Raw genomic sequence first — 11,694 nt, 5'->3', positions numbered from 1 at the left:
TCGTGCTTCAACATCCTGCGCATGCTACGCAAGATCTTCCGGTGGATCCCCACCGAGACCAGGAAGATGGTCACCCAGGCCCTCCTCACCAGCCGTCTGGACTACGGCAACTCCCTCTACGCCGGAACAACCGCTAAACTCCAGAAGAGACTACAGCGGATCCAGAACGCCTCAGCACGACTCATCCTGGACATCCCCCGTCGCAGCCACATCTCCGGACACCTGAGAGACCTGCACTGGCTCCCGGTCAACAAGAGAATCACCTTCCGTCTCCTCACCCACGCGCACAAAGCCCTACCCAACCAAGGCCCAGGATACCTCAACAGCCGCCTCAACTTCTACGCTCCCAAACGCCAGCTTCGATCGACCAGCCACGCCCTCGCCGCCGTCCCCCGCATCCGAAGAGCCACCACAGGGGGACGGTCCTTCTCCTACCTCGCCGCCAAGACTTGGAACTCCCTCCCCACCCACCTCGGCCTGACCCAGGACCACCTCGCCTTCAGGGAGCAACTCAAGACCTGGCTGTTCGAGCAGTAGCAGACCCCCCTCCCCCAGCGCCTTGAGACCCTCTGGGTGAGTAGCGCGCTATAGAAATGCGTTGATTGATTGATTGATTGATTGATTGATTGAGGGAAAAAAAATTCCATTTCCGACACCGATAACGATGTTCACTATCTTTTTTAGGCTCAGTCTCAGATACCCGTATCTGCAGCGGAATTAGAAAGTGATCAGACCAGGGTACCGGTAGTGGAGGAAGAGTTTGCACTCCGGTCCAGTTCCCAAATACAGGGTCCAACAGGTGTCCTAGTCTGTGTGAGGGGTCCTGATTTTTTAGATCTAACTGTGGGGAATATAATTCTGACCTGATGTCCAAAGCATCTTTGTCGAGGGGATCATCAAAATGAACATTCATGTCTCCAAGCACTATGAATCTGGTTTTTCTCAAGGCTAGGTGAGCTGTCGCTTCCACTAGGCTAGCCGTGAAATCGAACAGCCTACCTGGGGGTCGATATACAAGGATACCCGAGAGGGAGTGTTGAGGCCCTATTTAATGGTAAAAGAGCCTGCTTCACAATGATCGATCGTCAGGGGAGATATGGAGCATTCCATGGGCGCTTTGGTTGCGATTGCAATCCCTCCACCCCTGCCGTCCTTCCTGTCCAGTCTGGAGAGGGAATAGCCAGGTGGCATAGCCTCTATTATGTCAGGGTCTGAGTGTTCTCCTAACCAGGTCTCGGTAAAAAACAGGATGTCTAGAGCATCATCCTCAAGTAAGTGATAAATTTTAGTGCTATGTTTACTGAGAGATCTGCAGTTTATCAGTGCCGCCTTTATCTGCCCTTTAGTGGGCGCTATTGTTGGAGCGTCCTCAGGAGTAAAAGGACACACTGAGCAGCTGTGCAGTGATACTGCCTCCATAGTGTGTTTACATGGAAGGATGATAGTAGGACACAGATCCAACAGTTCCTGTCTACCATACCGTAAAATGGGGGACTTTGGTCTACCAGGATTTATGGCCCCGAGCCCCGTCCGGCCGCGGACCGGCGCAGACAGGCTTGACTTTGGCTCGACTTCGGCGCGCTTCCGACGCGCCCGCTGCACGCGTCCGCTGCGCGGTCGCTGGCCCATACACATTTATAGAAAGATAGGGGCAACTAGAGCGCTGACCTGGCAGCCCTGAGCCCGGAAGTGCTAGGCTCCTCCTCACCCTCCACATCAAACGCCCAGAAATGGACGCGGCGGACCGGGGCGGGAGTAGGCGAAATGCGTAGTCACCGAAGCTTTTAGAATCAGCCTAGAGGTGAGGTGCAGTCAGAGATTGTTTACACAAATTATTACACACAAATTTTTAAGATTAGCCTACAATCGCTAAGGTTAAAAACACGCTATACACAATCAGCGCTTACAGTGTGATAGTAGTTGAGCACAGCGCTAAGCAGATAGAGCCAGCCTCTGCCACCGGCTAGACTCTTCTCCACCGCGCGACTGCGTTCTACTTGGCTTTAAGTACTAAACACCTACAGCGCAGCTAGAGCGCTGACCTGGCAGCCCTGAGCCCGGAAGTGCTAGGCTCCTCCTCACCCTCCGCATCAAACGCCCACAAATGGACGCGGCGGACCGGGGCGGGAGTAGGCGGAATGCGTAGTCACCGAAGCTTTTAGAATCAGCCTAGAGGTGAGGTGCAGTCAGAGATTGTTTACACAAATTATTACACACAAAATTTTAAGATTAGCCTACAATCGCTAAGGTTAAAAACACGCTATACACAATCAGCGCTTACAGTGTGATAGTAGTAGAGCACAGCGCTAAGCAGATAGAGCCAGCCTCTGCCACCGGCTAGACTCTTCTCCACCGACCGACTGCGTTCTACTTAGCTTTAAGTACTAAACACCTGCAGCGCAGCTAGAGCGCTGACCTGGCAGCCCTGAGCCCGGAAGTGCTAGGCTCCTCCTCACCCTCCGCATCAAACGCCCAGAAATGGACACGGCGAACCGGGGCGGGAGTAGGCGGAATGCGTAGTCACCGAAGCTTTTAGAATCAGCCTAGAGGTGAGGTGCAATCAGAGATTGTTTACACAAATTATTACACACAAATTTTTAAGATTAGCCTACAATCGCTAAGGTTAAAAACACGCTATACACAATCAGCGCTTACAGTGTGATAGTAGTTGAGCACAGCGCTAAGCAGATAGAGCCAGCCTCTGCCACCGGCTGGTCAAATGGCCCTTCCGGAGACAGGTCCTCACCGGCATGGGGATGGGAGAGGTGTTTCGGCAACGTCTTGCCGTACTGTATTCCTCTCCCACAGCGCGTATCAAAATAGGCTCCCAGGTCACTAACCCTATATGCACATACAGGGGCACGAATTTTGGAAAAATAGAGAGCGCAACACCCTCAATAGCAAACAGTTATCTCGAAACTGCCCTTTGTATAATTAACATCTGAAATTTAACTTGCGACATTTATGTATTAATAAACAGAACAACATATTTTATCCTTTATATTTTTTGGTTTTATTGTATATATTTTATCTTTGATGTATAAAAAATAGTTTTTTTCTTTCTTTTTTATATAAACATACATAAATTATTTGTGATAAGATGATATTGATTATATAGACACAAAATACAAATGATTGTATAACATATACATAAAGCAAAAGAATTTATGTGAACAGACATGAAATTAGGTCGATGGAAAACTGAGGTTGGCTACAAGATGGAACAGAGCACAAGACTTGAGGTAGGTAATGCGGTGGAATTAAACACTACGCGCGTTTCGGCCTGTGGCCTTCGTCAGGTGACCATCATTCGTGAAGTGCAGACATAACAGTATGTAATATGCAACAAAAAATCTAAAGGGAAAAACACATAAATATATCAGTCGCATTCAAAACTAAACATGATATTTTTTAAATTTTTTAACATAGGGTCAGTATCAATTTATTATAAAACAACATAAGGCAGGTATCATTCATGTGTTCATCATTGCTTATTATCAATTTTTAGAATCATTGGTCAAGTTGACATCATTCTAGGCTCATCTAGATACATGTATATCCAAATAGTGTGCATTGAAGGACAAATTGCATGTCCGTTCAACTAGCTTATTTATAGGTTCTTAAAACATTGGGAAGATAGAGAGAAAAGAGCGAAAACTTAAACCAGTATATAGATTTATAACGTCATTTGAGATAGTATCTATCTATAGCTACAACTATATGTTCAGTTGATAATCCGATCTAAAGTCTTTACTTACTTTTAATGAGTGAATGTACATGGAATGATGGGTTTCCAATAGGGATAGAATATTAAAAACTCAGAACAGGTGGTTGGCTGATGGCACGACTCTGTAAATAAGAGAGACTATTATTGATTATAGTATTTTCCTATTTTTAAGGGGGCAGGGAATTTAGAAACGTATTTTTTTTAAATATATTGAAAGCTGATGATTGTAATGCCAAATTAGTTAAATGCGTAAAATACAGCTCTTTCAGTTACAGTTATATCTCCGGGTGCCATTGATGAAAGGAAGATACGTGTCAATAGTTATAATAAGATATTGACAAAGTGAAAAGCAGGTGCAAAGCACTTATTTTATAATGGCACAAGCAGGGTGTAAAGAGTATGAAGTGGCTTATATATTTGAGTAATAGGTCCACTGTTTAGTGAATATGGGTGATATTACTCGATTATATTATCCTTATTGTTGTAGGTAACAAGAAAATATTTATATACCTTACTTAGATAGTTTTGTCCACCTTAGATCGATAGATTACAGTTGGATAAAATCAGGCTGGTTTTCAGATATAGGAATAGGTCAGCTAATTGGCTGTGTTGAAATGGGAACAGTAAAAAGAAGGGCAGTATTAGTGCCGATTGTATGGCTAATATGGGGACAGTAGATATATATAGGAGCTGGTCTAATTACCTTATAGACTTAATACGTTCAGCCGAACATATGTAGAATGGCTCCGCAGGGGGAGCGGCGCGAGACGTCTCCCCCTGCGGATTTTTGCACAGATGGTAGGGTCCAAGAGCGCGAGGCAGGGAGAGCGTTTAGGGCAGATTAGACGGCGTTTTTTAGTGAGGAGAGCAGGCGTAGGTAGATAGAGAGGGCGTTTGTCAATAAAATCAGAATAGTGAGAGTAGATAGTGTTTATATTGATATTACTGTAGAAAATAGTGTATTTAGTGAGAGAAAAGGAGGGTTTTGTTGAAGGGGAGAAATGGATATGAGTGAAAATTTAATAGCTGCCTTAAGGGTAATACAGCAGGAAGGTAGGGAGGACATGCTGACACAAGCAGCACTTGAGGAAATGCTCCCCCCGAAGCGCCCACCACGGAGGCAAGCGGCAAAAGGGGTTCAAATTGCCATTGAAGCCTGTCAACCGGCTTCTGTCAAGAGGAAGAAGGTGAGAGCTCGTTCCTTGAGCGCAGGTGCGGAAGCAGCCTTAAGACCTGTGGAGATGGAAAGGGGTACAGAGGAGCGTAGAGCGTCTTCCCTCACACGGCAGAAGGCAGCAAGTGACTTTGGAGCTGAGGTAAATGTGCAGGTGGCGGGGGTACCTTCAGGAGCGGCTAAGAAGGGTACACAGGTAGCCCTGAAGAGAAAAGGGAAAGAAAAAGCGATTAAGAAGGTGGCCCTTACGCAAGACAGAATAGGTGAACAGGGGTTGGCATTACCTTCCCACACCTTTAGCTGTCTTCCCGTGCGGGATGCGACGGGCAAGGACTATATGCAGAGTTCTGCCAGTCAGAACTTCATCATGAGAGGGGGGTCGGGTTCTTTAGTGGCATATTCAAGCGACAGCGAAGAAGAAATAGTTTATGACACGCAACCCACCAGTGCCCCCCTCATTCAGCTGATTCCTATCCCTATACCTCAGAATAGTGCCAGGCTGACAAGAGTGGTGGAGACTGGAGCGAGGAAGCCCCCATTGGTTTCAGCGGTGGGGCATCAGACAGGTCAGCGAGAGGGCCCAGGTCAAGGGACTCAGGATGTGAGTGATTCTGAGGTAGAAGAAGAATATTATGAAGAGACTGACTCAGAAGTAGAGGGCGAGCAGGACCAAGGACATGGACTTTTGCCTAGGGATCAAGACGCCGGGCAATGGGACACTCAATATGTTTTTCCATGTGCACGCCCTTCACCATATGATATTCCACACAGAAAGAGCGCGCAGGGCGAGAGCGGAGACGGTCAGTTGCTTTGGGTGGAGCGCCCAATGTTCACTGACAAACAAAATGTGCGCCATGTTTCCAGAGAGGTGGCTAACTCGAGAGCACAGCGCGACATGGTTGAAGCGCAAATGGTGAATTCTTTGAATGGGCCATTTGTTAATGCGGCTGCCCCTATAGTGTCAAGGTATACGGGGGAGCTTGATCAAGTTTACTCTAGCGAATCCAGAGCGGATTTTGTGCGATCAGATAGGCCTCAAGAGCGGAGTTCAAGTCTGATTTGGTCACAGTTTGATGGGGGGGTGGGAGACGGAGCTTGCCCAGGGACTAGTGCTGGTTTTCAAGGGAGTGGTGAGTTTAGTCAGGCATCCAGGAGTCAGGCTGGGAATTTCAAGAAAGGCAAAAAGAGTGTAAATTCAAAACAAAGTGTTGGGGGTAATGTGGGGAAAGAGGTCAGGATTGGGGGGGGGGCAACGAATTCTTCTTTGTTGTTCCAGAGGTCAAGTGCGGACTCTTCGGTTCAAAATGTGACACCACGGGACTATCAAGAGCGGATGGCTCCGACTGAATTACAGCGGCGGGCAGGACAGCTACCATGCGGTAAGCATCAATGGTGGGCAGTGTGGGATGAGGGAAGGAGTGACAGAGTGAATGTCAGGCAACTACCTGTGGTGGAGTTTGTGGGGGGAGGTGAGGGCAGAAAGATTGTGGTACCACGTGCCGTGGCAGTTCCAGGTAAGCTGCAGTCCAGTACAGCAACAGGCACGTTAGATTTACCCCAGGAGTTACCGGTCGTGGTGGGAGGGAATACACAGGAGGCGGCGTCCGATCAAAGAGTAAATGTTAACGTTAGGCAGAAGCTTCCCTATATGGGTCTGGCGATGCCTTTGGGTTCTCACTTATCAGAAAAAACTAAACAGCGAATTTGGAATCACGAGTTTGTAGATATATTCAAGTTGCTTCACCGAGATCTACAGGCCAAAGAGGGGTCAAAAGAGGAAGAATGGGAGTTGGCGCGACGTCCCAGGGTGCCTCGCACGATTGAGAACTGGACCTCAGCTTTCTTGATTTATGCGAGCATCTACTGTGAAAGGTATCCTGACAGATCTGTGGCCTTGTACAAATATATGGACATAGTCAGGAAGGCACATTCACATTTTGGTGGATACTCTTGGCTGAATTACGATGAGGAATTTAGAGCTCGTATTAGCATCTGTGTAGAAAAGCCTTGGGGTGATGTGGATTCAGAGTTGTGGCTTCAATGGATGTCCACGTCTCATCCGTCAGCTACGACGCATACAGCAAGTGGCTTGCCAGTCCCATACCGGCCCTTTCTATGGCGTCCCGCTCAATTTGGAGCGGGTACAGGGGGAAGAGGTTTCTCTTCAGGTACAGGAGCCTGCTGGAATTACAACAGGGGCATGTGCAACAGGCCATTATGCCGTTTCAAACACGACTGTTCCCATTGTGGGGGACGGCATCCGCTTACGCAATGTAATGCACCGGCAGGGAATTTCGGTGGGTACAGAGGCGGTGACCAGCAGCGGTTCCCAGAGCAGGGGGGCTGGGCAACAAGAGGTAGAGGTGCCCCTTTCCATACTTTCCCAAAAGGCGCCTACTCCAATTAAATTGAACAACTTAGTGCCCTGGTTAAATAGATATCCTGATACTGATTCAGCAGCTCGATTGTTCTGGGGGTTTCAAGAAGGTTTTAAACTAGGATACCAAGGGCCCAGGCACCGGAGGTGGGCGGACAATTTACGTTCGGCGAAGGAACTGCCGGAAGTGGTCCGTAAGAAGCTTGCAACTGAAATCGAAGTTGGTAGAATAGCGGGCCCTTTCCGGCATTGCCCTTTGCCGAATCTGATGGTCTCTCCTCTTGGAGTTATTCCCAAGAAAGCTGCTGGAGAATATAGGATGATACAGCATTTATCCTGGCCAGAGGGGGGATCTGTCAATGATTTTATATCAGAAGTCGACACATCAGTATCCTACACAACAGTCGATCAGGCAATGGAGCTTGTGACAAAAATGGGCAAGGGAGCTGAAATGGCCAAATGTGATGTTCAATCTGCTTTTCGTTTAATGCCAATTCACCCTACTGACTTTGAACTATTAGGAATGTTCTTTGAAGGACATTATTTTGTCGACAAGGTATTGCCAATGGGCTGTGCGGCCTCTTGTGCGATTTTTGAAATGTTCAGCACATTCATACATTGGATTTTTTCCCAGACGTGTCCTGAAAGTGTCAGTTGTCACTACTTAGATGACTTTCTGTTCATAGGAAAAGCAAACACTGGGCAATGTAAACAGGCATTGATGCATTTTCAGAGATGGGCTGAAGTTTTGGGGGTCCCGTTAGCACCAGACAAGACCGAGGGACCGGATACAGTCATAACCTTTTTGGGCATAGAGTTGGATACCAAACAGATGTATGCGCGCCTCCCACGGAGTAAAATCTGTGAAATTAAGGCTTTTCTCCTCACGATTATGGATACCACTAAGATTGAAGTGAGGCAGGTGCAGCGTTTGTTGGGTTATCTGAACTTTGCTTGCCGGGTGGTGAGGGCAGGGAGGACGTTTTGTCGACGTCTAGGCATGGCTTTATCAGGAGCGTATCTCCCACACCACAGAGTGCGAGTGACGAAACACATCAAGGAAGATTTGCGAGTGTGGCTGTGCTTCCTGGACAATTTTAATGGTGTACCTTTACAGTTTGTGGATGACAACTTCATTTGGCAAGTTCAAATATACTCAGATGCAGCGGGATCCATTGGTTTCGGTATCTTCTGGGAAGGCAGGTGGTGTGCAGAGGGTTGGCCAGTACATTGGAAGAGTCAAGGCAGGAGCATAGCCTTTTTGGAGCTTTTTCCACTGATAGTAGCATTGCTAGTGTGGGGCAAAGAATTTAAGAACAGGTCAGTGTTATTTCATGTTGACAACATGGCAGTGGTGAACTTGATAAATAACCAAAAGGCTAAGGATGTTAGAGTGTTGCAACTACTGAGGATGTTTATGCTTTTAAGTCTGAGTTTCAACATGATGTTTAAGGCTAAACACATCCCAGGGGTTAATAACTCCATCGCTGATGCTCTTTCCCGATTTCAGTGGCAGAAGTTCCGCGAGCTGGCGCCTGGGGCAGATTTCCACAAAACGACAGTGCCGCACAACATATGGGCCCTAGGGGAGTGAGGATACGTCAGATAGTCGAACAGTCCATTGCCCCTTCGACTAGAAGAAGCTATGTGCAGGCGTGGCAAGAGTTTGTACAGTACTCACAGAGTTTGGGCAGATCTGAGTCAGTGGGGAAGGTCAAAGGTAGTATCTGTGATTTTGTTTTGACTCTCATAGATAAAGGTTTGTCACATACAACCATAGCAGGAAAACTGTCAGGCTTATCATTTTACGGTCAGTTGTTCTGGGGTTTTGACCCGGTTGAGGATCAATTAGTTAGAAGAATGTTGAAAGGTGTACAGAGGGGGTCAAGTGTTGTTCAGCAGCCGCGAGCTCCCATCACTTTTGACTTATTGCAGAAGTTGTTAGATCAGTTGGGTTTAATTTGTTATGATCTTTGGGAGGTGGGGCGTTTTCGGTTAGCTATGATTTGGATGTTCTTTGGGGCTTTCAGGGTGTCGGAAGTTTTGGGGGTGGGAGAGGACACAGGTTTATCCAGTGCTGAGATTTCGGTAGGAGAACACAGATTAGGAATTTGGGTGAGGAGGTCGAAAACAGATCAGCTAGGCCGAGGGACGTGGGTTTTTCTGAGCAAGAGTGGGGTAGCAGATTGTTGCCCGGTGCAAGAGTGGGTTCATTTTGCTTCTGGGGACAAGTTTCAGAAGGGACCGATTTTCATACATGAATCTGGGAGGAAGATTACAAGTTCTCAATTCTTAGCAGTGTTAAGAAAAGCGCTGACCTTTATGGGGGAAAACCCGCAGTTTTTTGCCACACACTCTTTTCGGATAGGGGCGGCTACAGAGGCTGGCAGGTTGGGTTTAGGTGTGGATGTGCTAAAGCGCATAGGCAGATGGAAATCTAGCAGCTACAAACGTTATGTTAGAAAATGATTTTGCTGTTGTTTTATAAAACTGATAGGTTGTGTGGGTCTAATTTTCATTTCATTCCAGGTACAGTGCGGGGGGCAAATTCGAAGTTTAAGAAACAGACCTGGATGGTGGGACATTCGTTTATAAAGTGGGCAGCCCTGTTTGCGGAGAAGCAGATTTACGGAAGGTCATTGGGTATCCCTAGCGCGACGCACGAGGTAGTATGGAAGGGTAAAGGAGGAATGAAGTGGGTTGATTTGTTTCCTATTCTATCGCAAATGTTCCACGTACGAGGATGCCCGGATCAACTGGTAATACATCTGGGTGAGAATGACTTGGTTAAAATGTCAGGACTCACGCTCATCAAGCAAATGCAACTTGACTTGACAGTTTTAAGGATAAATTGGCCGACCACTCGTGTGTTTTGGACTGAGTTTGTTTACAGACAATCGTGGCGGCAGGCCAGGTCCCATGGAGCAGTCGAAAAGGCCAGGAGGAAACTAAATAAAGCCATGAAAGTTTTTTGTAAGGTTATGAAGATTGGGGTTTTGCGACATGAGAGCATCTCGGGTAGCGAGAGCCACCTTTTCCGGGATGACGGGGTTCATCTGTCCCAGATAGGCATGGCCTACTATTTAGTGGAAATAAGAGACATGCTTGCACAAGAACTACAGGTCAACGTTTGGTGCAATTCCAAGTTATGAACAAGATGTTTGTGCTATTTTAGGTGGGGACAGGAAAACTCGTTGGTTTTCCTGGGTGGCATAAAATCCCCAGGGAAGAGAAGCCTAGAGCGGGCTCCTCTAGTTATTAGTTAGATAGGGGGAATTAGACACAACAATGGAGGGGAAAAATGGAAGGAAAATGTTGGGGAAGTTATTGATGATTAGTTGATGGTTTCGGTATAAAGTCCAAATTTTGAATGAAATGAGATAAATAAATAAATAAATAAATGGTTTGCGTTCAAATGCCAAAGCTACATGATTGATGATCTGTTGGGAAATTTTATGATTATTTATATCCTGAATAAAGTGGCCTTTTCTGCTATAACAAAGCGAGTGGTCTGAATTCATGGGCAATGGCTCCGCAGGGGGAGCGGCGCGAGACGTCTCCCCCTGCGGATTTTTGCACAGATGGTAGGGTCCAAGAGCGCGAGGCAGGGAGAGCGTTTAGGGCAGATTAGACGGCGTTTTTTAGTGAGGAGAGCAGGCGTAGGTAGATAGAGAGGGCGTTTGTCAATAAAATCAGAATCCCACCCACCCACCCCTTTTTAAAAAAAAAAAAAAAAAAAAAAAAAAGCATGATGTACTTGTTGGAAGGCTGGTACATTCATGAGTTAAGATTTCTAATCTTAGTTGCCACTTCAGGATGCGTTTCCCAAACAGATGGCTGCGGCATAAAATCCCCAGGGAAGAGAAGCCTAGAGCGGGCTCCTCTAGTTATTAGTTAGATAGGGGGAATTAGACACAACAATGGAGGGGAAAAATGGAAGGAAAATGTTGGGGAAGTTATTGATGATTAGTTGATGGTTTCGGTATAAAGTCCAAATTTTGAATGAAATGAGATAAATAAATAAATAAATAAATGGTTTGCGTTCAAATGCCAAAGCTACATGATTGATGATCTGTTGGGAAATTTTATGATTATTTATATCCTGAATAAAGTGGCCTTTTCTGCTATAACAAAGCGAGTGGTCTGAATTCATGGGCAATATATATTCCAGGGATTCAATTAGATGACTTCAGGGCGCCATCTGCGTTTGTACACAAGGCATAATCTAGATAAATAAACATAGCGTTTTATCTTTTTATACATACATTGCTCTATATAGGGAATTTTATTCTAGACAATAAATCGTGAAAATTACCTTTTTAAGCATATGGCTGCTCAATATTATTAAGGACCATCCGATATCTTTACTGTTTATTTCTGAAACCATAAACAGAGAAAAAAGAAACGCTATTGAGT

At 46.2% G+C, this 11,694-nt stretch overlaps 1 protein-coding gene across 1 annotated transcript; it reads left to right on the top strand.

Moving 5' to 3' along the window:
• The first annotated feature begins 4,728 nt into the window (after window positions 1–4,728).
• On the top strand, window positions 4,729–10,738 carry LOC147662870 (uncharacterized). Its single transcript, XM_086950833.1, has 2 exons — window positions 4,729–6,280; window positions 9,808–10,738. Exons 1-2 carry the CDS (start codon window positions 4,729–4,731, stop codon window positions 10,428–10,430), a joined length of 2,175 nt encoding a protein of 724 aa, XP_086806959.1. The 3' UTR covers window positions 10,431–10,738.
• Window positions 10,739–11,694: the final 956 nt, after the last annotated feature.

The sequence above is a fragment of the Lissotriton vulgaris genome, unplaced genomic scaffold, assembly GCF_964263255.1.
Source record: "Lissotriton vulgaris unplaced genomic scaffold, aLisVul1.2 SCAFFOLD_875, whole genome shotgun sequence".
Classification (NCBI taxonomy): domain Eukaryota; kingdom Metazoa; phylum Chordata; class Amphibia; order Caudata; family Salamandridae; genus Lissotriton; species Lissotriton vulgaris.
The sequence above is the reverse complement of the archived record's forward strand: the minus strand, read 5'-3'. Positions and strand labels throughout refer to the sequence as shown.

What these genes read in the sequence shown, in the direction of transcription:
- LOC147662870 (XM_086950833.1), top strand. Translation starts at nt 4,729, where the DNA reads ATGGATATGAGTGAAAATTTAATAGCTGCCTTAAGGGTAATACAGCAG. An exon ending in GGCAGGACAGCTACCATGCG is followed by an intron (nt 6,281 to 9,807) that starts GTAAGCATCAAT and finishes ATTTCATTCCAG; the next exon opens with GTACAGTGCGGGGGGCAAAT.